Source organism: Gasterosteus aculeatus, chromosome 1, assembly GCF_964276395.1.
Source record: "Gasterosteus aculeatus chromosome 1, fGasAcu3.hap1.1, whole genome shotgun sequence".
NCBI lineage: Eukaryota > Metazoa > Chordata > Actinopteri > Perciformes > Gasterosteidae > Gasterosteus > Gasterosteus aculeatus.
This window is the reverse complement of record NC_135688.1, coordinates 23611510-23638169: the sequence shown is the minus strand read 5'-3', so window position 1 is coordinate 23638169 and position 26660 is coordinate 23611510. Positions and strand designations below refer to the sequence as shown.

The window sequence follows — 26660 nt, the reverse complement described above, 5'->3', positions numbered from 1 at the left end:
ATGGATTTCCATCTCTGTTCACACAATGGGAATCCCCACAGTAGCCAGCATTCATGGATACAAAGAGCAGCGGCCTTTCTAATTATGCAGAATCCAATGATAACTGACACCAAGCCAAGTTTAATCAACTCTTCAGCTTCGGTCTTTGATAATATTGTTGATTCAACCACAAAGCTGTGCAGACGAGGCCTGCACTCCCAAATACCACTTAAAGGAATACAGCAAGGGGGGATCTAAGAAAAGGATTAGTGGCCTTTTCTATTTCTCCCAATTAGCTCGGCGGCAATCGCGACTTGGGGCATCAGCGCGTTTGAACCAGACCCCCGTCTGCCCCTCTGAACTGCTCCGGAGCTAGACTTCTTTTGACACACATGTGATTGACAGCTCAATGAACTGTGTCTCACCCCCACAGACTCCACGAGGTCCTGATGGACCTGCAGCACCAGCAGTTAAAGCACCTCACGGACTGGCTGGATTTGACCGAGGCACGGATTAAGAGGATGGGGGCCCAACCGCTGGGTCCTGACCTGGAGGATGTCAAGCACCAAGTGGAGGAGCATAAGGTCTGTTTGCCAGGCCCCACCCACCTTTAGTTATAGAGCTTCTGAGTCTGTAAAGATTTCCCTTTTCATAAGGAAAAGATTGCAGGGGGTTTGACGTTACAAAAGCAGTCGGAATGGAAGAAATCCATTCAGCCTTTGTGAGGATAGCAAAGTCAAGAACATTTCTCCACACAAATGTGAGAGCTTTAGGTTGTTGATGCAAACATAGCAGAAGTAAATGTTTGACCTCGGAGGAAAAAAGCATCGCTGAGAACATTAAACCCAATGGAAAGTGTCCGATCACACAGCAACAATTGTTACTAGGCAACCATCGAATCCCCCATCCTTAGCTTCTGCATTCCTCTTCTACCAACACAGGCTAAAAAGGACGCTAACTGAACTGTAATAAAGTAGTTGAGGCCACACATTTGTCATATATGTCTTTTTGCTTGCTGAATGCAAGCTTGAAGCAAACCACTTAGCTTTGGCATCGGGCGGTGGAAGAAATGCCAAGGACTTCAAGTGCTTTTCTGCTCAATTGCCTTCAAAGAAGCAAGGCGCTCAGCCAGCGATAGCAACTTCTCAGTAAGGAAAGTACCTATTGGCTGCACTTAAAGTCGCTAGAACGCGCTGAATGACGTCATCACCTAATTTGCATAATGGCATTAGACGCCGTAGGAGGAAAGACTAAAAATAAACTAATCATGTTAAGAAATCCAGATGAACTTTCTTGATTTTGCTTATTTACTTTTATTTATTTTTTCACATGAATCAATTAATTTTTTAATCACTTAAAAAACGTTTACATGCCGCTCTGCTAAGCCGGGCAGGATAAGCGGAGGTTTTGCCCATACATGGTTTATTTGTATAGGTGTCATCTCTGCTCTCTGGGAGACGGACGGAGGGGCTCACGGCAGCACCCGTAGGCCCAGTAACTTTAGAACGATACCCTCTTTCACATCAGAGACATAACTCAAGCAAAGGCTCCAATGACACCAGGCAAATTTTTGCTCACTGCTTCTGTCAAGTCGCCGAGCGGATTTGGAAAGTCACCAGATTCAGCAAGAGAGTCGCCGAGTTGGCAACAGCTTCAACACACACCACACGCTGCACCAGGATGCATAACAGCACACGGCCTTTTGAGGGCCCGGCGCTCTCATGTGGACCGTAGGCACACAGAAACCTGGTCCTGGTCTTTTGTAGTTAATTCGCTTCAATCGCATATGCTTTATTCTCGACGGAAAGGGGGCAGGGCTTATCTCTGTGGCTTGTCTCCAGAAAGACAGTTCCGCTATTCAGCATGGAAATACCACCTATTTTTACGCAAACGCCGTCGTGGTTCTGATGGATGAACAATAACTACATCTACATTTTCTTTTTTCCAGTTAAGAAGAGAATTTCCAAAATAGTGTACATTTAAGTACGGCAAGATAGATAAACTGTATATGAGTATATTTCACTTCATTTCATGACGATATGCCATTATTATGTATATTGTAACATTGTCAACATGTGTCATAAAATGTCTATTGATATCATCACTATCAAATGGGAGCAAACGTTCAATCATAAGTCCAAACAAGGCTCTGAAAAATAATACAAATCTCCAAAGCAAATCTCACCACATTTCCAGAGTGGGGAAAGAATGGGCTCTGAAAGGTTAAGTTACCCCCATGAACAGACACCAAACACCAGGCGCTGCTGAAACCAAAGGATTGTTGCAGAAACAAACACAGCACACTGCTACTATTTTTTCGTCTGTTGTTTCTGCCCCCAATGTCCCTTCTGCACCCTCAAATTCCATTTTGACTGCTGCGTTCGTTTTTTTTGGAGGAAATGGAAGCTTTGCAGATGTAAAGTACAGACCAGATACCAGAAAGAGATTGTATAACAGTGTACATTTGTCCTAATGTCACCCCGACCACACAACGTCTCTTCCCTCCTCTCACAGCTGCTGCAGGAGGACCTGGAGCAGGAGCAGGTCAGGGTGAACTCTCTGACCCACATGGTGGTGGTGGTGGACGAGACCAGCGGAGACAGTGCCACGGCCGCTTTGGAGACCAAGCTACAGGTAAACCCTCCACCGGAGGGCTGTGCTCGGTAACACAGAGACTTGGTGGGAAGACAAATACCTTGTGGGTTGATTTTTTTTAATCTTTTTGCCAATTTCGTTCTTTTTTGCGGCTGATTCTCAGCGCTCATCTTAGCGTCCGATGTACGGCCCCCTCATTCCCCTTGTGGACTCCCATCGCTGCGGTCCATTCAAAACAAACGTTACGTATGTAACTACGGTCCTATGAATCCTGGATTTCGTAGGACTGATCTCACGATGACAACAGAACTTATAGACGACGGGGGGGTCATCCAAGGTCACAGGTGACTTTGTTGGTACAAAGACAGAAGATTATCCACTGTTAAGCACTGCCTCTGCTCTGGCGGTCAGTAAGGATGAAATGGAACTGCGCCGGCCGCATTCTGATTCTCTCTCACGCTCTTAAGTGCAGCTGGCGGCTCCCATGTTGACCGCTGTCATTCCTGGCGTCCCCGACTGCAGAGGTGTCAAAAGTATTCACATTCATTACTGAAGTAGAAGTACAGATACTAGGGTTTAAAAAGACTCCTGTAGAAGTTGAAGTATCGACTCAAGCTTTTTACTTAAGTAAAAGTTTAAAAGTACTGGTTTCAAAACTAGTTAAAGTATAAAAGTAATGTAAGAAATTCCATTAAGGACAAACTCTTAATGCGTAACCTCGCTCACACAAGACGTCCGTCCGTTACAATGTGATCAGAAGGTGCCTGCAGATCACGTGACTGTCAGGGATGTGGGGAGAAGGCAGGACTCAAATGCAGAGTTGAGTAACAAAAGAAGACTTTAATACTCATAACGGCAAAACGCAAAAGGCCAAGGGGCAAAGACACAGGAACCAGGGGGAAAAACAGCAGGCAGGAACTACGAACATCCAGGACGATAGACAATGACGCGACAAGTGACGTAAGAGACACACGGCTTAAATACACTAGGGAGGTGCAGGTGATTGGACATAGGTGGAAACGATTAGACGATCACATGGGATGACAGGACAAGGCAGGAAGTGAAGTTACCCGGGGACACGAGTGGCAGGAAACTACAAAATAAGACAGGAAGTGAACCACACCTTGACAGTGACCTGCCGTTGGGATGGTGGAAACATGGCGACATTCAGAGACACAACAACAAAACAACAAATGTCTCTAACTTAAACAGATTAAACCACAACCCATTTTCAGTGACACGAGTCACACACAGGTTGTTCGCATTGATTAGGTAGACTGCAGTGTACTACGTCATGGGGGGGGGGCGCGCCCCTGTTTATAATGATGGAAACTCTGAACTGGCAGCGGTCGGTTATCAAAACATTGGCCAAATAACCCGTATGTTCAGGCTTCATGAGCAAATACAGAATCCCCGTGCGTTCATTTCTCAAGCCACATTAAGACACACATCACTTTATTTAATACGCTACTTGCAAGTCGCTTTGTTGTGCCAGACTCTCAATAAAACATTTAGGACAAACCCACGGTCATGAAGATACTCATTTAACGTTACATGGAATCTGCGTGAGGAAGAGGAGGAGGGTCCATGTCGCTAAATACCAACTTTCCAAAGACCACTTTTCCCACCCGGTGTCGCTCCGATCTGCCGGCGCATCGCGGAGAAAACCAACCGGGTGTCTGGATGCGAAATGTTTATACTTCTCATCCAAACACAATCAAATGCACTCTGTCCGGATAGCACCATTTATCTAGACAGGTTTTTTGTCTTTGTGTTTTTGAACTGCAACAAGCCGGAAGTAACAAGGCTGTTTTTAAAAAGTAAAAAGAAAAAAGATATTTGCGTGAAAATGTAAGGAGTAGAAGTAAAAAGTCGTCTGAAAAATAAATACTCCAGTAAAGTATAGATACCCAAAAAAGTATTTGTACTTCGTTACTTGACACCTCTGCCGACTTGGTCCTGGGTTTCGGGTTCCTGGAGGCTTCTCCCTCTGACATTGATCGGCCAGAGATGTTGGCGCAAGAAGAAACAGAGTGCAGCCGTGCAACTGAAGCAGCTTGCTGATGAGCCGCGGCTTCAGTCTCCGACTTTGCTTTAGTTGGGGGAAAAAAGATCCCAGCTGTTTTTTGGGCAATTAATCAAGTGACAGCTCCACAGTGAGGGGGAAATAATTGTTGGATTCAGGCTTCAGTTAGGAGCCGGTTGTGGATGTTACCGTACCGCCTTCCCTTATTTCAGAATATGCCTTCCAAGAGCGTCAGAAAATCAATTGGCCCAAATTGACACTCCTTGTTGTTAGCGATCACCGGAAAGGGGTCTGTTGGGTTATAATTTCCAAGAAATGTTTATGAGAAAGTAATTCTGTCCACTACTGTTTTGAGAATGGTAGAAATCTAAAATCGAAATGATGAAAGCTTCGAGCTTGAGGCCTACAGGGATTGTCTTGGTGATGGAGCTTCATTCCTCAGCACCTGTGGACCTGAGGGAGAACAAGTCATTGATTGGACCGAAGTGGTTCAAACTTCTTTGCAATCAGGAAGAAAGTTGTCAATTAGTGGGAAAATTTAGACAAGAAGAAAAGAGGGCGATATGGCAGTTCATTATATTTGGAGTAATTACGAGGGAGCGGCCCCAGATAGATTTGGTCGTTGCTTGCGACACAAAAAAGGAAATAAAGAAACATTTATAATCAGTTCTGAAGCGCTTCCTTGGGGAGAGAAAGAGTTGAAGAGATTTGAATATAAAACGGAAGTGGCTCGGAGCCAAAAGCCGATCCGGTGAAAATTTGAGACTTAAGTAAGAAGCCACAAGGTAAAAAAACTAAATTTGCACCAGTAGATGAAATACACATTGCTGCTGTGAGCCTCTTAAATTCCTTCGGTCGTATTGATCTGTTTCAATAAACAGACTCAAAATCAATAAAAATACTACAATTCAATCTATTTCTGAAGTGCTGGAGGTTTGTGTCTGAATACTAAAGATAAGATGAGAGAGACCAATAGAAGAGAGAGCAGAGTGTCTGAATGTAAATGTGGCCTTACCTGGTTCCTCCTCACTGTGGAGCTGACACTTGATTAATTGCTGGCCATTCGTCTTCAGATGAACCTGGTGGGACTCTCTCTCTGTTCGCTTGTCTCTCCCTTTATTCATTGTTTTGGCTTCTCGTCTACGCCTGTTAAAACGGAAGAAGGCTCCTTCCACTTTTACTCTGCTAACAGCCGACTGCCAATGAGCTCCTCCGCTTCAGAGGCAACGGGGGTCCGATGGAGGCTACGAGGCCACAGCTTTGCACATGCGTGTGTTGGCGAGCTACGGTGGCCCTCTGGGGACATAAACACCAAAAAGTTAATGATTCTTAGTTTTGGTGGATTATTCACTTTTGAAACAATGTGGTTGTGAATTTTATTTGTGCTGCAGAAAAGTCTATTCCCAGTGTTTTACTTTGAAAAACATCTGTATACTTATGTCTGTTAATGTTGGTTCTAAATCTAAAAGAATTTGTTGGAATTATCTTCACAATCCAAAAGATAACCCCAAAAAAACGCCAGAGCGAGAGGATGTTCTAAGAACTGAGACAATGTGGCTGATGGGCAGGGGACAGCCTGGGGAGTGCAGGGGCGCACTGAGAAGTTTGATGAGCTAATTGGTCACATTTGGAACAATGGCAGGAAATAACGCAAACCTAGGACGCGTGGTCAAGCGAGTACAAAATAAAACAGGACGTAAAATTAACTGAGTTCTTTGTTAACGAGTTCTAGATAAAATGTTAGTGGCAAAACTAAAGCGTATATATAGAGAGATATTTAAATTAATAAATAAATAAATTGAATTCACAAGTTAAAAAAAACCCACATCTTTAAATGTATCGTAATAAAGAATGATCTAAAATTGCAGCCACCCATCTTGTATTTTGATCACAAAGCACTTGATCAACATTGTTTCTGTCATCCACACACTGAAGAGACAAGTACGTCCTTCTGCGATCCCGATCAGCCGAGAACGGAACGAGAATCAAACGTCATTTTTGGGAGCCATAAAAATAAATAAAATGCACCTGGCAAGTGAAGATGTGAATCAGTTGGTTTTTGAAGCCGCACGATGAAAATGTCTCAGTCTGTCACGCTAAATAATTCAAAGGGGCATTTTGAGCGAACGTAAACATCAACAGAAATATGAATATATATGTGTGTGTCTGTGTGTGCAGGTGCTAGGTGACCGCTGGGCAGCCATTTGTAGGTGGACAGAAGAACGCTGGATTCTGCTTCAGGACATTTTACTGAAATGGCAGCACTTCACTAATGAACAGGTAGGAGTGTGTGTGTTAGTGTGTGAGAGAGAGAGAGAGATAGAGAGAGAGAGAGATGCTGAGGCACGATCACAGCAGTATTTCCTGCATGTGTAATGAGATTAGATCATCAGGATCGTGTCTGCTCCCACATTCCGCCGGCTTTCAGGGACAATTTGAAGCTGAGGCAGACGTGTTCTCGAAAGGATGGTGACAAAGGAAGGAAAGAAGTAGTCTGTAACTTCAGTACACACCACTCAGACGAAGCGTCGTACTGGAGCTGAAACACATCATTGGCGCTACAATCACCCGAAAAAACAAGACGTCAAATCTGTTCTGTTAATCTTTGACCTTGTTTACACCTGCTATCAACTATAGTATGAACACAAAACTATTTATTTCAGTATTATGGTGATGCTTTGGGACATAAATGAATACTTCAAAAATGACTATACAACCTGTGTGTGTGTATATATATGTGTCTGTATGTGTGTGATATATCGGTATATGTACTTTTATTTTCTTGTCGTCTCACAGAGAATTAAGTAGACATAAATTCAGATAAGCGCTAACATGCATTTGTCCTTATCCCGATATGTAATAATCATAATCCAGATGGTTTTTCAATACTAGTAGGAAACATGTGATATGTGTCACCAGTCGTCTTATTCACTGGTATCAAACCAACAGCACAGCTGGAGATCATCAGCATGTCATTATGTTATGCTCATCAGCTAAAACATTAGTTGGCCATTTTATTTTTGGCCACGGCAGACTTTTTAAAAGAGATTAAATGTGTTACAATATCCAATCTGCTCGTGCTCTATGATTCACTAATCAGTCTTATTCAAAATCCCAATATCAGATGGGTGTCATGGCCTCCAGGGTCTCGGCCACCCTTTGTTTATGCTTTATTTTACAAAAATGATATTTTAATGGTGTACTTAAAGGGAAATTAACACTTGTTGGTTTTCCTTATTATATGAATATTCCTTGATTAAAACCAAAGAGGAATATTTCAAGAATTTCTCCTGATATATTTGGTCAATAACACCATAATAAATTGTGGATGATTCAGTTTTTGTTAAACTGAAGATTTACAGATGAAAAGTGATGGTGCATATATTTATGTATTATCTAAGTCCATTTGAATACTGTGTGTACGTACGTATGCATCATGAAGTGAACTCTCCACTGTTTTATAATTGATTATAATATAAAAGATATAATTGGCTGCAATCGCTTTGAGACATTCATACCAACACAATTTAATTAGATTAATTATTCCCAAAGATCAGGAAAAAGCATCAAAGTCACTCATATTTCATCTTTGGGTCAAATACTAGTAAATAGTTAGTAGTTATTAGTCTCCCTTCTTCTAACATCTTCCGTTCCTCATGCTTCTTCATCCTCCTTGTCTCCTGTCTCCTTCCTTCTCTGTCCTAACGTCTTTCTTTCCTCTGTGCTTCTTTGTCCTCCTCGTCTCCTGTCTCCTGTCTCCTCCTCCTTCCAGAAATAAAGAGCTCTTAAGTTCTGCTTTGTTAACTTATAAGCCCCATAATTAAGGACAGAGAGTGGATTATTTTTCACACTCCTCTCCTCCCCCTGCAGTGTCTATTTGACTCGTGGCTGACTCAGAAGGAGGAGCTGGTTCGCTCCATCAAGACTTCCAACCTGAAGGACCAGGCCGAGATGGTGACCTGCCTCCGCCGTCTAGCTGTCAGTCTCCATGTGGCTCATCTGCTCTCGCTTTCATTGGGCAAAAAGGAGGAACAGAAACGTTAATGTGAGTCCCTCTTCTTTGACGTTTGCATGTGTGTGTGTGTGTGTGTGTGTGTGTGTGTGTGTGTGTGTGTGTGTGTGTGGTCCACCAGGCGGTGAAAGCGGATCTGGAGGCCAAGCGTCCCGCCATGGACAAGCTGTGCTCCATGAGTCAGGACCTGCTATCCAGCGTCAAGAACAAAGAGGTGGCCAGCAAACTGGAGGCGCGGCTGGACAGCTTCGCCCAGCGCTGGGACCGACTGATCCAGAGTCTGGAGACCAGCAGCTTCCAGGTACGCCGCCTCACACCTTCTGTCAGGTTTCACCACCTGTGTGCGCCGTGTCACAGCCGGTTGTATGATGCAGGATGAGTGAGTCCAGAGCGTTGGTGGGTTTCCCGCAAGGCTTTAGTCAATACTCGAACCAGACGGAAGGTCTTGTGTTTTTTCCTCTTCACCTACCGTTTCCTCCTGAGCAGCACTGACTTGTGGTCCTGTCTGCTGTTAAATCGACTTAAAAATGACCCTTGTTACTAATTATGTGTACACAAGGTGAAAGAGATATTCCAAATCATACATGTATGATGCTATGAATCATGAAAAAAAAGCGTTTATTGTAATTCATATATATATATATATATATTGTCTCCACTAGCCATACAGAGTTAACTGTCTAGATAGGTTTCTCTATTCCCCATTCATGTCATGTGACTGCCGAGTCATCCATGGCTTCCCAGTTGTCCCGAGGAGGGCAAGATTTTCATTTTTCTCACAGGATCTGCTTAGTGAAAAAACGTTTATTACATTAAAGGAGGCATGTAGAATAAAGTGCTTTGATAGAATACTCTTGATTTAATTTCAAGCTACAATTCAGTTAGCTTTTCCCAGTGGAAGCATTTGTCACACGAGATGTCAAGCACCACCTGAAAGTTCAAAATTGGACCATAAGAAATGGCGCAATTTTGCAAATCTAATAAAAAAAGAATACCTGCTTGCATAAAAGTCGAAATGATGTTAAAGTGACTCATATCATAGAAGACCAAGGCAGTCGTAAGCCATACTGACGAGCTTTCTTCTTAAAATGAGTCTCACTCATTTTGTTGCCCTGCAGACGTTCTCTGTCATAAAAGATGCACCAAGCTCACATTCGCAGAGGAAAGCCGCAGTACAGACCAGCGGGGAGGGTAGTCCGATTTTTTTGTTCACCCGCATCGCCCTGGGGTGTGCGATATGTTTATCACCTCTGGAAATGTTCAGTGTCTCGCGTCCTTCCATTACTCCAGAACGCCCTCTTGGTCTTTAAGTCTCTGCGCTGGAGGAATTTAGTAAAGATTGTAAGGTAGCCGCAAGGTAGCTTTTCTTTCTTGGAGCCCTTCGGAGAACGTAACGCTGGCAAATTGATAATTGGAATTACTTTTATTCCTGAGGTGCTTGTTCTCAGGGAGCACTCTAGTAATGCTCACCTAATATCAGCATCCTCTCCTAATATAATCGACATATCTCTCAAATCTTTTTTATGCTTTGAGAGGCTCATTTGGAGGCCTGAGAGATGTTAAAGAGATTTATGAACACGATATCTGTTTCGACGTGTTTTAAATATATTGTTGTGTTGTGTTGTGTTAAAATTGTGAGGAAATATTGTAAATCAAGACCGTATGAGCCGAGGAGTAGAGGAATATACATAAACTCATGCATGAGCGGTAATAATCATAAAAGTGGCTTACTCCATCTCTCTGTCTCTCTCTCACGTATGCAATCACTTGTCTATTATAATTATTTGGATGATTAGCAGATTGACCTCTGCCGGCACACGCAGTCTTCCCCACTTCAACTGCGTTCACGCAGAGACACACGCACACACACACACACACACACACACGCACGTGTGCTTCCACAGTAGTAAAGCTGCCCTAGTAGTTGCACTTGCAGCTTAACTGTAAAGCTCCTGCCTGCTGGAACAGTCTGCACACACACACACACACACACACACACACAACCCCTCACATCTTGTAATCTTTTTTGGTGATAATGTGTGATTGATATAACTGATCCTTGACTCATTGCCTCAAGGATGCTTGAACTCTTAGTGTGTGTGTGTGTGTGTGTGTGTGTGTGTGTGTGACTGAGTGACTGCGTATGTCGATCTGGGATCAGTTTTATTTTGACGGATTGTTGTAAACCGACGCCGCGTGCTGTTGTGTGCGCTCTGTCAAACAGTTGTTGTTGTCGCGTACATTCAGCTCTCATCGGCCGCCAGCACGGTCCAACAGTCCGAGCTGACCCACTCCGTCACGGCGACCGTTACCAAGGTGGTATCCAGGGAGAAGGTGCCGGCTGCGGTGCGGCAGACCAGGGAGTCCCCGCCCCCACAGAAGAAGAGACAAGTCGTGGTGGATTCTGAGCTCCGGAAAAGGTGGGGGGGCGCGCGCGCTTTGCAACCCTCAGGGCCACATCTTTGTGATTCATCATTACACGGTTTTATTAAATCTTGTAACTTGTGTGAAATGTTCAGTTCCATGCACCCCTTTCTGCTGTCTTATCTCAGCAGGTAGGTGATGATGAGTGTGTGATGGAACCAGTGATGGTAGTGAAGTAGGAAATGAAAGTCCTCTTGATACTCGTAGAGCGCATTGACCCAAGAAAACACATGCAGTGGTGGAATCATCACAAGTATTCACTCTTGAGGGTACCAATTCAACAAGTGCTGTACTTACAAATACAGCTCTGAGGAATTGGTACTTTGCATGGGTATTTCTATTTGACTGTATAAAGATACTTAAAGTGAAACCAATTCCATTATAAGTATAATAATAAGGATAATAATCTATTGATATGATCCATCCAAGTTCTCCAGTTTGATTGGAGTGAATCATCCAATCAAACGAGGTGGATTTCTTTCTTTTTTCATTCGCTTTCACTTTCTTTTATCTATGTAACTTTTTAGTTTTGTTTGATTGCTGCTTGACCAAAAGCAAAAGAACGATATCAGCATTGCATTTCAAATTGCCAATTGTGCGTGCATGCGTGCGATCGTGTGTGTCCTCAGGTTTGACGTGGACTTCACAGAGGTCCACAGCTACATGACCCGCGGCGAGGCCATCCTGCAGAGCCCCGAGTTCTCTGTGTCACGCAAGGACGGCAGCATTCAGGAGCTGCGGGACAAAGTGCAGGTGAATACGCCGTGTGTGTGTGTGAGGCGGGACATTTTGATCTGTCCTCACTTTCTCTAAAAGCCTAGTTTAGGGCTCGGATTTGGCTCTTACGTTTGGGAATAAGCATTAAATGGCAGATAAGGTGAGAGGAAGGAGCTTGAAGAGGCCTGTGTGGCTGTATCTGCTGAGACACGCTGCGATAACCAGTTTCCATCTCAGTCGGCTTAGTAATTCAGTCCAAAAAGCTAACCCCCTAGTATATATAATATAAAATGTTTTACCAACATCTCAGCAATGTCTTCCCATGTGACTCGAAGGAATGATTTTGTAGTTCTGACAGAACACTTGCTTTCTTGCATAAGAGCAAGAAGAGAAGATCGATATCGCTCTCATATCTGAGTGAGCTTAGCATAGTGACTGGTCTATTTGCTGATTGTTCATTGTTGCCACATCACTGCGAGCGGCTGCTTTTCTATTTAGATGTTGGAATACAACCTATTAACACTATTGGTTGGACAAGCTTTTTAATTAACTAAATAAAGCGTAATGACATTTGGTAAGAATTAAGAGCCATAACTTATAGACATTAAATCCAAACACCATAATAACCCATTCCCCATGTTATGCATTCTGAATTAGTGCTTGTTCTTAAAAAACAACAACATTTGTTTCAACTTTAAATTAAAGGACAAAACGTATAAATACTCCCTCATATGAATTCATTCACACTGAATTAGAAGCGCTTCTATGGATAAAGCATCCAAATGGCTCACCAAGCGCTGTCTTATAAAATGAAAAACAATTAAAGCTGTAGATTAGGCACAACGCAAACTGTTAGTCATTCTTAATACACCATAATACACCCATCATTCATACTACATCAGTTCAACAATCCCCTGCAATCCCCATAAACCTTGTTTGAAAGCTAAATCTAAAAGCAGCATTACAAATGATCCCTGCACTTTGGTAAGAGATGCAAACTGGTGGATTTTAATAAGGGAGGCAAATTCTTCAATCTCCTCTGACCTCAGTGGCCTCTTGGGTTCTCTGCTGCAGCTCATATTTTGTCCTGCGTTTAAATTCTTCCAGGAAGCCACTTTAGGAACCAAAATAATTATGGAGGATGTTTTTTTTATTCCCCTGTTGGGGAAGATGTTGGCTCTCCCTACTGGAGAGGATATTTGTAATCTACATTTCATTTTCATAATGATGTGTTTTATTATTACATTACAGGTCACATAGCTGACGCTTTTATCCAAAGCGACCTACATCACACTTTAAACCCATGGCTTTTTTACATTTTGGACCAGGGAAAAATTAGGGGTTAGGTGTCTTGCTCAGGGACACTTCCCAGCGCACACGCTCTACCCCCTGCGCCACGACGATATTTTATATGTTTGAGCGTATCAGTTGAAACTACAAATAATTGACCCATTCATATCTATATCGAGTCCGCTGTGTTTCTAGAGGAGCTTTGAAAAGAAAACCCAATACTAGTCTTTCTTGCCACTGTAGTTCCCTTATGTAGATACCCTTGAGCTGAGGGGTATTCAGTCGGTGGCCATCTCCAGCCTCACCACTAGATGGCACTATACCCCACACCCCAAACCTCTGCAAAGGAACAGCTGATGAACATGAGACAGACCGTCTCATGTCCGCACACTACTGAATTCTAGAACTACCTTAGCTTAGCATAAATAGTGGAAACAGAAGCAAATCAGACAACTCAAAAAATATGAAATGATGAGAATGAAATCACTGTGCCATGACTTCTTTGCCATGTGACCCTTCGCTGTGAGCTGTTGGTAACTTCAACCTACTGGAAAATTAATAGATAACCGCTGTCCCCAAATTGTTTGACGACGATTGCCTGGATACTGATTTCCTCATCTAACATGGCGAATACGCCTTTAAATAATCAGCGCCCAACCTCACTGTCGTCGTGCCCACAAAATGCTCGGCCGCACTCGGGTCCCCTCGAATGTCGCGGCGGTAGAAACGTCAGAGGTTGATTAAAAAGCCACAGGAGCTCTTACTCAGTGGAAGTAGTAGTCTCCCGATTTCCTTTGCAATAAATAATCCTGCTGTCGTTCTTTAACCTCCTATCTCTACCTCTGCCCCATTGCTCTCGCTCTCTATCTCTCTCCCCCTCGCTGTCTCTTTGCCACAGGCGATAGAGAGAGAGCGGCCGGAGAAGTACCGTAAGCTCCAGGAAGCGACGCGCACGGCGCAGACCTTGGTCGAGCAGGGTAAACGTGCACTCTCGTACCTCCATGCACGCCCCTGTCTGTCCCCATGGCAACAACTCCACCTGTCCCACCCCCTCTCTCCTTGTCTCCATAGAAACACTGGTAGAGAAAGGACCAGACGGAGAGAGAGAGAGACATGTCCTTGTGGAGTCTTCTGAGCTTTCTAAAGCAGAGACACACTCAAATGATCATTTCATTGTCACCGTTGTGACTACTATGCAAATAGAACATGACAGAAAAGCATTGCTTAACTTGTTCACTGCGTATTTGTATGTGTGTCTGTATACAGAATATATTAGGGCTGGGCACGTTAACGTTATTATCGCGTTAACATATTAATTAATTAACGCTGACATGGAGTGAAATGGAGAAAGGTAGTACTTACGTGTACTTTTTCATTTAAAATCGCTTCCAGACGGAGTTGTTAGAACCAAAGGTATTAATAACCTGCATCACTGAAAGTGTGGTTGTCCAAAAGGAAATCCAATCCACGAAATCCAGTTTGCAGACTAAAAAGTCCCTGCTCAGCAAATCCCTGATGCGTACTTAGTGCTGGACCACCTCACTCTATCGGCAGCTGCTACTGAGCACAGATTATTAATAGATTTATTATTGATAAATACATAGACTGTTTATGCTGCTCCCGGATAAAAGACTTCAAGTAGCTTTAGTTTCATATTTGATTTGATTACATTAATTTGTATTTTCATAATTGAATTAAGTCTGAGTTGAGATTCACAATAAATACTTTCACTACTATTGTATAAAGGAATACTGCTGTTAAAAAGCATGTTATATGTTTAAAAGCGATGCACACAATGAAAGTGCACAATACACTATTTGGAAATGTATTATTGAATTTTACACAATAATTGCGATTAACCGACGAGAAAAATTCTAATCAGCACTACTATATATATATATATATATATATATATATATATATATATATATATATATATATAAATGTATATATATACACACACACAAATGATATTTTGATGTGTGGAAGATCTTTGTTTCCAGGGTGCATTTAACACTCCTGCTGTATTTATAGTACGTAGCCTTTACTGGAAGACGCCATCCGCCAAGCACTCGATATGCAAGTGGAACCTAATGGAGGCTCCGTTACAGGAAGAAGCAACAATCTGGAGACACCAGGCGCTGCCTTCCAGGTCCAATTATCATCGGGCCGATGGGCTTCAGGCCGCCCTTTTAGAGGCCGGGCGTGGATCCACGCGCGTACAACTTTAGCATTGATTATTCCCTCCTGGAACCTTTTAGAGGTTCACACTTTCCGGGCACTGGCCTTTTACATTCGCCCTGAATTGTCCATTTACATTTTTTCTTTTACTGTCAGCAGTGAAAGTGAGGTATGTGTGTGTGTGTGTGTGTGTGTGTGTGTGTGTGTGTGTGTGTGAGTGTGTGTGTGTGTGTGTGTGTGTGTGAGTACACAGCTTTTTAGAGCTCACAATTCGTGTATTGATGGCTCACCTCGCCTACACGGGACATTCACTACACTTTGTGTGTAGTCTGTACATAGAGACCACTTGTGCGCGTGCCTGTGTATGTTTGACAGCCCCCTCTCTTCTTCTGCCCCCCCTCCACAGAGGGGAGTCGTGCTGATGACATTGCACAGGCAGCGGAGCAACTGAACCAGCGCTGGTCGGGATTCTGTGTCCTGTTGGCCGAAAGGGTGGCCTGGTTGGCTTACCAGACGAAGGTAGACACACACACGCGCGCATACACACACACATCTGGGGTGGCCGTGGTGGAGCGGGACGATCCCCGTCGTCGGGCAAAGACTTTTGCACTACCGCAATGATTTTCTCCCGTCCCTAGTCCGGGTCAAGCCCCATGGAGGAGTCTTAGTAGACATGATGCCATATATTAAAACTTTAACACAGACTACATTATACATGATCCTGCCTTAATAAACTGTTTTCCCATTTATTTTGTCTGTTCTTTTTATTTTTAAATTATTTGTGGAATTACTGGCAGCGACATTTATGTTCAATTGTTTGTTAAAATGTTTTATCACGTTTATTTTGAAGTATTTATTTATGTAGATGTAAATGTATTATGTCTAACAATTAATCTTTCTTGATTTCCCTTTTCTTTCACAAAAACTGTTGACAGCAATTCTGCAAATATATATATATACATATGGACCGATGCGAAAGAAAATACCGGTCATAGTTTAATTTTAGTCATGTATCACCTTTTATTTTTGTGGGAAAAAAACGATGGGTGAAACCTTTGGTGTACAAAGATATTATTTGTATGAGTATCATTTTTGAGATCATTTGCATAATTAATAGCGGAGGAAGTTAAATGCTAATATTTTGGTGGAGTTTTTTAGTCTGGCAGAATAGATATGCAAATGATGATACCTTTTGATTGATCAGCTTGTAAACGAATGCAATGTACATTGAGATGTACAGACTGTCTGAAGTCTGAACCCATTTCCTTTGTTACAGATCTCATGAAACTAAACACAATGCCGGTTGCTTATTGAGATAAAATTCAGTTACTCTGGGGCGGATAACATTTTTGAATAGCCACGGCTTCCTGTCGCAGGCGGGCTGTGACATTATTCGCAGACTTCAATTCAATTCAATTCAATTCAATTCAAAATAATGACCCAAAATAAATTAGAACATATATCTTTGAAGTTATACTTCCTTATACTTCCTTATATACGTCTTAAAGGACTCATCACGCAGCACAACTGCAAACTAGGGGAAGAGGTTTGTATGAAAGGAGACCGATGTTTTGTGGCCGTCTGCTTGTGTCTTTGTGGGACACAAAGAGAGTCTCTCCCTCTTGAATCTGACCGCGTCCCACGTGTGCGTCCGTCTCACAGGTGCTGGCCTTCTACGGCTTGTATGAGCAGTGTGATCAGGCTGTGGACGCCAGTGAGAACTGGCTCAAAGTCCAGGCGCCACCAGCATCCGAACCAGAACCGCTCAAAGCACAGCTGGATCGATGCCGGGTGAGTGAAGACGATTCGGAGATCCAACAAGCTTTAGCAACACCTGTTAGCTGTTTTTTTGGATATTTATATATTATGATATTATTTATACATTTTAATTTAATTGATACCGACCACGGACTAAACTCAATTAACTTATTCTCTTATAGAAAGAAAGTAATGCCACTTATTGTAGAATTGAAGAGTAGACATAATGATGAAGGATAAATCATTACTTTCTCTTCTGGTGTACAGATTAATAAACCAGATGCAACTTGTCAATAATAAAACTTTAAAAGTGGGGGTTATCAAATTCTTCAAACTTTTGACAGGCACGGGTTAGCTGTTTGCCAAGGAAGCCCTGGAATGCAAAAGAGACGTATTTTGTTGATCTTTTGTTTCATCTAAGTTGTTTTATCTTCTGTGTTTACGAATGAAGAAAAAGGTTAAAAAAGGGTTTCCTATAAAATTCCTTACAATAAAAGTGTTTTGTTGTATCAAGTTACAAATAAAAGTTCATGAATATGACAGGAAATCACACCCCCATGACGGCGGAATTGAAAGTTTTCTTAAAAGCTACTCAGTGATAGCTGTCTTGCATAAAAAGGTTGATTTCCATAGTTTTAATCGGGCCAATTTATAAATTGGGGGGGGGAGTGTCCGGCTCTGAAACCGTTGCCTCAGACTAAATGGGCCTGTCTCTGAGTGGGCGTCTTGAGGTGGACGGCTATTGAATGGCATAGAACACTCACGCTGTTTGATTTCACTAACATCTAAACAACAGAGGAGGAGAAGTGACAAGCCGCTCTGGGGGGGAAAGAGGAGAGATGCAAGAAGGGGGGGAATAATTCAAGTGAGAGAGGTATTGAGAGAAAGTACCACACCAGGCTGACAGCTTTGTAAGTATTAAAGAAAGAAGAACAGTAAAAGTATCAAGAAAGAAAAACGAAAGGCAGGAGAATTGAAATGACGGAGCGCTGACATTTTTCTACAAGTATGTCTTGCTCCCTGCATTGGCACATTCGCACAGACATTTATACTTCTATACACACAAAAGGTAGAACACACAACACAAATGCTTCCCAATGAAGAAATACTTTCCTACCGTTATATTTAACAGGAGCAGACTTCATCAAAATATAAAACGCTTTACACGACAACCTCCCTGATGGCAAATGGTCAGCTTGTGGAACTATATTGGGTGGAGGTTCTAAATGCTTGTCTTCTCTCACATCATCACTAACAAGGAGTCCAGAGTTGTCTCACGGACTCAGTGTTACAGGGGATGTGAGCCCTAAACCCCCAGGACAGACGAGTGAACATTAACCCCTAACCGTAACCCGCCACATCCTGCAGCTCACTTGGACTCATCCTTCTCCCCTTTGATGGGATTTAAGGGGACTAGTTGAAACTAGTTTTTTGCTCTACAAGGATGAGCCCGGGGACATTTTATATTTCTGGTGTTTGCAACAAATCCTGGTAAAATTCTTCAAATACTCATAGCATTGAAAGTAGCTGTAATGTAAATGTAATTGTTTGACATTTTTGGATATTTGTATTCCCAAGTGTACACAGACATGCAGCTCACTACTTTGAATCCGGCCTCCTCAGTCTACTATCATTGATACCACCACTATGTTATCTTGAGCTAATAGCACAAAACTCCACCGCTTCAAGACCAGATTAAGTGGAAAGTCCTGTGTGCTGTGTATATTTGTGGATTAAGGCGTGTATTTTTTCAGCCTATTTGTTCACAGTGGGAGCCTAGCATTACTTCTAAGGCCAATTTACGTAGGTAAGTGCAGTTATTGAAAATCTGTGTTCCTCCAATGAGGACAAAGTTAGGATTTTATCTTGTTCTCTTTGTACAGTTAAAGGAGAAAAGTTTCTACACATTTTTCTGAGCTGGTCCAATTTACTGCTTGGCTTACTACTCATTAACAATAAGGACTGTGCTTTAACATTCCTGTAGAATACAATTGATCGAGCACACGGCAAATGGAATGGAGCTTAGAGATGCGAACACAAAACTTTTTTCCCACAGATCATTTTGTGTTGGAGTATGAATACAACGACATGGAATCCTTTTTTTTCTCCAAAACAGTAAAGTGAAGGCGTGCTTTTCATTCGTGACGTGGCGCTTTTTCATGTGCAGGAGGAGGTGACTCGCCTGGCCTCCCTGCAGCCCCAGGTGGAGCTTCTAGAGGCTCAGCTGAAGGAGCTGAGAGAAGAGAAGGAGGGGGAGGAGGACCCCTCGGCCTTCCTGGACGCCGACGTCGTTGCCTTCAAAGAGCACTACCACAAGGTCCTGGAGGATCTGAGGGCGAGAGAGAAGCACTTACATCTGGGTGAGAGAGGAGGGACGCTGATTCCACTGAAGAATCTTGTACCTTGTAGCACCTGTATTTGTGTAGGTGCTCTTGATCTCAGTCGAATGGGTGCAGTCGGTTAGAGTTAATTTGGAGGAATTTTCATCAAAGCAGTGTTGATGTTCATGGTGAATTCACCTTGAAAGACTTGATGAGCAAAGCCTTCTGGACAGTGCTAGACGCGAGGGAATGGAGGAAGCAATCGCAGCTTATTAGATAGCATCATATTCCTTTTGGATATTCTAAATTCAGGCCTTATTTTCCGATTAAGAATGGTGGGATAAGCCGATATTATTATGCCTGCATGCAGACAGACAAAAAGCGTGCTAAATGACGGTTAGCTAACAATAAACAGTCAGCTAGCTAACAGGCTTGGTGAGCTATTGTGATTGTATTGTGTTATTGCTGACTAGAACTAACATGTTCCTGGCTAGCAGGTTAGCCTTTAGCTCGACATCTACCGCAGCCAAATTAGATAGCTACTTTCCAGCCCAGTGGTAATTAAAACTAGCAGGATTCAATGAAAAACATCCCAAATCATAACCAGTTGAAAAGCTCAATATACATGACATGTGCAAAAGAAAACACAAGTAAAGTATTTGAAATCCTGTGTCTGTGTAACACTGTTTTAAATCTGACTGTGATCCGAAATACGACTACGTAATTGACTACATTCTGAACATTTCTGTTGTTTTTCTCAATACAACCCCATTACTCGTGGGACAATTGATGATATCAATGTTCAGGTATCCACTGATACGTTAACACTTTGGAGGCAAATCCCTGCATCGCTGAATGACAAATGACAGCTGACTCTGACTGGCTCCCCTCGAGATGTGTAACGATGAACTTCAGGTGATAATTCATCTAAATGGGTGGAAAGGTTCTCTGAAAAAACATTTTCCTGGCATTTCAATTGCCACGTAAAATCGTACCATCCTTTAATCCATCCAACCAAAGTAAATGTGTTGAAAGAAATTTGAGATATCAAGCTTTAGGATATCTGCACCTTGAAATTGTCATTTTATTACGTGTTTAAAAGGCAGACCCTTTAAAAAATAACAAAAAAGATTCCCGCAGTGGAAAGTTGGCCTCGGCAGCCTGCTAGAGCCCACACTGCAGTAGAGCGGTTGGGAGTGGCTAATGTCCCCACCCATAGCAACAACAACAACAACAACGCAACACTCTGACACACGTGTCGTGGTGGTTGGGAGGCCGGAGCCATATTGAGGCATATCGCAGACGGCTGTTGGATCATTGAATCTGCCATGAGACGTCTCTTGTTGTGCCGTTGAGCTGATGTTATTGTCACATTTCCCTGGCCGAAAATCACTTTAGAGCTACAGAATGGACAGAATGCAAATTCAACCACGACCCATCAGACGCATCTGGCTGTGTCCATGTCCCTGGGCTGTGTCTATGGCCTGTGTCTCTGTCTCTGTGCATTGTCTTTGTAGTTGGGCTGTGTCCATGTCCCTGGGCTGTGTCCATGTCCCTGAGCTGTGTCCATGTCCCTGAGCTGTGTCCATGTCCCTGGGCTGTGTCTATACCGTGGGCTGTGTCCTTGTCCCTGGGCTGTGTCTTTGTCCCTGGGTTGTGTCCATGTCCCTGGACTGTGTCTATACCCTGGGCTGTGTCTTTGTCCCTGTGCTGTGTCTCCACATTCGGAGAGTGCATCTCATGGCATTTGACTTTGTGGGCCTGACCGTCCACACAATCTGTTAACAGGTCTATTCAGTACAGGAACATTGTAAGACCCCCAAACCTATGTGCCCTTGTGGTTTTGGCTTCCACCTTTCATGAATCGTGTCTTTTTTCTTTTAGTGTACGGTATTGTCAGAAAGGTTTAGAAAGTGAGAATGAACCATTTGGTCCAACTGCGTGCTGCTCTCACCGTGTTTTGATCAAGATGCTGTGTGTGAAAAACATTGGCAGCGAGACAGCGAGATCGATAAAGAGGCCGAAAGCTGCAGCCATCAAAACGAGGCGACGCTAAATCGGACAAACGCCCTGTCAAAAGAAGTGCGTGGAGCTATTTGCTTTGAAGAGGATGGGAATGATGGGAATAAATGAGAATGTGAAAAACAAAGCAGAGAGAAAATAAACCCAAGAGAGAAAAAGATGCTAACCCACAAATTCTACATTTTTTACTTGCTCAGACAGCTTCTCCCAACACGCTGCACTTTTCTTATCCACGCCAGGGGTGAGACATCCGAAACACTCACTGCTCAAAGCTAAAAAAGATGACGGTGCCAAATTCAAATACAGAGAAACATACGCAAAAATATAAATAAATTCTGAAGGAATGTGCCGGTAAATTATACATTTTCCTTTAGGGGTTTTCTCTCTGAAGTGAGTCAGTTGAAATGAGATGGGGAGGTTTCCTTCATCAAAACGAATGAAAAGGTTTACCAGAGGAGAACATTATAAAGTATAAAAGTCAGAAATGGTAGTGAATGCAAGATGTAAAAAAGTATTCCCAATTAGGAAATCAGGAGAGTACAATGTTTGCAGCAGCCTGATCTCCAAAACCTGTTTGTAAAAATGTATACGAAAATCTTGAACATACAAATTCGTAGTGATACATACGAAATAAATACGGACTGCAACTGATGATGTCGCCCTATAGTGTGGATGGGGACCTGCGCCCCATAAACACACTTTGTGAAGTCTAACGATGTAAAATAAACGTGTTATGGTTGCATTTTTAACGAGAAATCAATGTTAACTTATAAAAATAGAATACTAACCCTAACACCCTCAAAAAATCCAACATGACGGAGAGACGTTCACTCAAGAATCCAACATGGTCCGCCATGTTGTTCACTGAAGGGGCGTGGTTAACCACCGCCAGTTCGTATGTATTGTTACGAACTTGTATGTTCAAGATTTTCGTATACATTATAGGTGATAAGTTGATTTCTGAGATCACCAAAGGGAGTAGAGATTGTCTTCTGGGGACCATGAGTGAGGTGGATGTCTAAAAGCAGGGGAAAAAAACAACAGGATCCAGAGGAGCCATGACCTTTGTCAAGTAATATTACCCAGTTAATGATATAAAGATAAAATAAAGTAAGCAAAGGAGGGTTCTTGTTCCTTAATTGGTTCTTTTCAATTGTACACAAAGACATATTTGAACTACGTTGGATTCTAACTAAATATTCTATTTAATTCTGTTAATTTCGTGGAAAGGCACTTTGAGCCGTCATGGTCGCTGTAAACGGAACGCATTGTTAAACACTGGCCTTGTTTAGATTACAAATAATTATTTGTATATTTATATTTTGATGTTTGCCTTAAGTAAGTTACATTCTACAGTAATTCGAAGGATCTAAGTAACAGGAGCATCAACCTATTTAAAAAAAGAAGTATTTGTGTATCTTAAATAATGTTAATTAGCTATATTCTCTGAGCTATAGTTACATAATGTATCTCTCCATTCATCGCAGATTTGATTCAATTACATAAATGCTATTGTTTTGCATTTTGTTAATTAATAATTTATTCATACAAATAATTTCTTTACGATTTGTAATTACGAAATATTTATTCCGGCTGCTATATTTTTGTTTCGAATATTAAATTAGAAAAGCTGCCATTAGCAGTTTGCGGCCCCTTTCTGACGTGCGTCTCCGTCCCTTTCTGCAGTTTTGGAGAGCTTGCCCCCGGCTCGTTACAAGGAAACCATATTGACACTGTTGGCATGGTTACAGCAGTGCGAGGCCAAGCTGGCCGTTCCCTCCACGGCTGTGACGGAGCTTCCTGTAATGGAACAGAGGCAGAAAGACGTTCAGGTAAACACACACACACACAACTACATGCTGCAGAGGAGCCATATACCCATGTCTTTAATACCCAAAAGGAGCTCAATGCATTTAGAAGTGATGCAAGTTGTAGTTATTTGTCCAATTGGGAAAACTTTTTTCACCTCCAGCTCGTTTGTAAATCAATTATCAAGCAGGATGTTATAGCACCAGTACTTAATAAAAAGAAATAAAGTTATGTCACACTTTAACTCAGCTTTTTTTTAAACTTCTGCTTCTTCTATTAGTTACTGATGGGCAGGTGGCACTGTGTATGGTACTGTGTATGGTAGCTCCTGCCATCAGTGTGTGTATGGGTGTGAATGGGTGAATGATAACATGAAGTGTCAAATCGCTTTGAGTGGTCGGAAGACTAGTAAAGTACTACACAACCTAACACATGCACAGCAGGGGACAGCAGGTTAAGTCCACTAGCTGATTGATCATTGTCCCCCTCACTAGCCCGCACAATTATTAGTTTATTAATGTCCATTAGGGGTCTTCAAGGTTTTCACGCCCAGGACCCTCAAATTGTAAGGACCCTGTGCTATATATATATTGTATAAACTATACTAAACTGGGCCTTGTGCCATGTGTAAATATATGTTGTTATTGTGGATTCAATTCTAAGCTATTGTAATGATGCACAAGTTCATATATTCCTGTTTTTATTCTTTACATGTGCAAGGTGCAGTAAAATGTTTTTCAGAGATCTTTTCTAACCATCTAGATGAATTATCCCTGACGAGGGGGGGGCATGCCGCTGCCATTTATGATCATACTTTGTAAACTGATACCAATGGCAATATCAACATTTTCTATCATAATTATGCATACAAGTTATTTAAATTGAAGTTTTTCTCATTTTACTATTATATTTCTGATTGAAAGACGTCGTCTGCCTCCATTCATCCATCCGCAACATTCCTGTTTCAATTTGCAGGAAATAAATATAAATGGTCTAGTGAACCAACATTTCTACGCCCCCCTGCAGTACTGCCGTGGATCCCATGTGTTGTGTAGCGTGCTGTCGGAAATTAAAATAAAATTAGTAATCAAGCCATTGGGTCGCTGCAGTGTTATCCCATCACCTAGTATGAGCAAATAGTGACTCAGCTGCCATTGCAGTCTGTAGAGACTGTAGTGCGTAACACTGTAATCCGCTTTTACTACGAGTAGTAAAGTTCTACGGCTTGTGGCGAAAGGATCCTCTTGAGGAAGGATCCGTTTTTGTGTCTCCTTGAGGTAGTGAAGCCTCACATTTGTTGCTGCTGTGGTCTGGCCTGATGTCCACGGCTGCTCTCATTATTATAAGAAGTCAGTGTTTCTGACGCATTACTTCTTTTGTGGTCATTGTCAGTCTGATGTTAATATTAGTAGTCATCTTAAATCATTATGTGGCTTACTACTACTAATATTTGAGTAATTTCTGCAATATGCATTGATCATATTGTACATTTTCTGCATGTCCATCTATATACATGACAGCCGTCACACTTCTGTCCATCTTAATAGAGGGATCCGCCACTCTGACGCTCCACATGGTTCCTTCCTTTCTTTTCCCCGTGGAAGGATTTTGTTTAGGGAGAGTTTCTGCTCTGCCGATGTGAGGGTCAAAGAATGATACTGGTACAGATTGTCTCATGAGGCAATTTGTGATTTTGGGCCATAGAAAATAAATTACTGCGTAAATGGCAACAAAACCTTTTAGAACAATCTTTTTGGTGGGGACAGTGCACATATTCATTTATTTGCACCAGATTCAGAGATTGAAGGATCATTTATTATCATTATGCAAAACAGGGATGCACAACAATATTCAGTTAATAGAGTCTGCGTCTGCAGATGTTACAAAATCATCCTTAAAAAAAACGTGAATATGAAGAAGCACGCAGACGCGGTAAAAGGGAGAGAATATGAATGAGTAGAAGCATCACTCAGTGTACTCTTGTGCTGCATTGTGAAGTTGTATTGAGACATTCGCGAGAAGCAAACAACACATAATTATTTTAAATAGATGAATGGAGGGAAGACGAGATGTGCTGCAGTGTGAAACATACGTCAGAGGCAGAGTATTAAGAATATATCACTCGGCAGCAAAACAAGAATAAAAAACATGCAGCTAGATGAGTGGGAGCGGATACTTTAAAACAGAGCTCTTTTGAGGAAGAACAATTCTGCCTTGGACAAAACAAAGTGTTGATGGAGAACCTTTTTTTGGTCTGTATGTGTATACACACAATTTAGTATATCGCAATGTGTTGCGACATTGTCAGCGGAGGTAATAATTTGCGATTGTTTTCAGTTTATTGATACAAAGAAACGTGGGAAACATGGGAGTTTTTTTGCGCCATTATGCTACTTCCTGTCTCAGTTCATGTGGTTACGCTTGAGTGGAGGATGCAAATGGCTCTTTAGCGCTAAGCTAAGATCATCCTTTATTAATGGTTAACCACATGAATGACTTTTGAAGTGTGGACTCATGTCACTCTAGAACCGAGCCGAGAAGCTCCTCGTCCTCTAGTCTGATAAACCGGAGCTTTCTCTCCCAGCAGCAGCTAAGCCGAACTCCAATGTCAGACCCCTACAAACGCCGCTGGAGGAGGAGCCCGGCTGCTCAACATGCAGAGCGTGAGGCCAGAGCCGGCGAGGGTGTTTGTGTACGACTCGGCAATGATGAGAGGCGGGCCGGGCCGATCCCGGCGGAGCAAATCAGAGCCTCTGCTTATCACAATATCTACCTACACACTCACACGCACACATGTGCACGCACACACACGCACAATAATCTGTCTATCCAGTCCAAAGAATACAAGGACTCGTTATTTTTTGTTCTCACTTTGTTTTTTCTGAAATGTTCTATCTTCAACTTAAGTGAAGTGTGAGTGTGTACGTGTGAGTGTGTGTACATAATTGTATGTGTGCGTTTTAGACCTGATTATGCTCTTGTTGCATAGCAGAGTGATGTCTTATAGGCTGAGATTAATTAAGGTTTATTATAGATAATTATTAGGAATTCCTTCTGCATACTAAGAGGCTGTCATTAATTTATAGTACAAGACTTTCCCCTCTGTGTGCATGTGTGTGTGTGCCCGTGTGTGGTTGGCAACGCTTCCATTACCCAGGTGATAGTTTCATATCTCACTCCAGCTACTTTATTCATTTAAATAATAAGCGTTCCTGTCGGGTTGGAACTTTGAATTCTGAACTCCCAACAGATATTTAAAAGAGCCCCGATTGTCAGTGTCAGATGATTATTAATACCTTCCACAGCAGCTCTTGGTAGAAGTTTCTAAAAACCAGATTGCAGCATTCAATCACCTATCATTTAAGTATTATTACATTTTATGATGATTGATTTGTGATATCGTGGTATTTGTTTTCATTTTATTTTATTATTTTATTATTCTTTTTTATATATGTATGTAAGGCCAGCTGGCCACATGGATGTAATGCATCCATGTGCAGCTTTATCTGACACTATGCTTTTGCTT

General features: G+C 42.2%; 1 protein-coding gene across 35 annotated transcripts in view; it reads left to right on the top strand.

The window, feature by feature from the left end:
• Positions 1-26660, top strand: part of dmd (dystrophin) — a 196625-nt gene that overhangs the window by 97212 nt on the left and 72753 nt on the right. For 30 of the 35 annotated variants that reach the window (XM_040172762.2, XM_078096010.1, XM_078096388.1 and 27 more), the window contains 13 exons: positions 413-563; positions 2494-2613; positions 6779-6880; positions 8471-8578; positions 8734-8913; positions 10860-11032; positions 11132-11167; positions 11666-11789; positions 13942-14020; positions 15631-15743; positions 16887-17015; positions 19150-19342; positions 23012-23157. In XM_040172762.2, coding sequence (XP_040028696.2) covers positions 413-563; positions 2494-2613; positions 6779-6880; positions 8471-8578; positions 8734-8913; positions 10860-11032; positions 11132-11167; positions 11666-11789; positions 13942-14020; positions 15631-15743; positions 16887-17015; positions 19150-19342; positions 23012-23157 — 1654 coding nt within the window. The remainder of the gene's footprint in view (positions 1-412; positions 564-2493; positions 2614-6778; positions 6881-8470; positions 8579-8733; positions 8914-10859; positions 11033-11131; positions 11168-11665; positions 11790-13941; positions 14021-15630; positions 15744-16886; positions 17016-19149; positions 19343-23011; positions 23158-26660) is intronic. The other 5 variants (XM_078095891.1, XM_040172772.2, XM_040172679.2 and 2 more) reach the window with 1 other exon arrangement.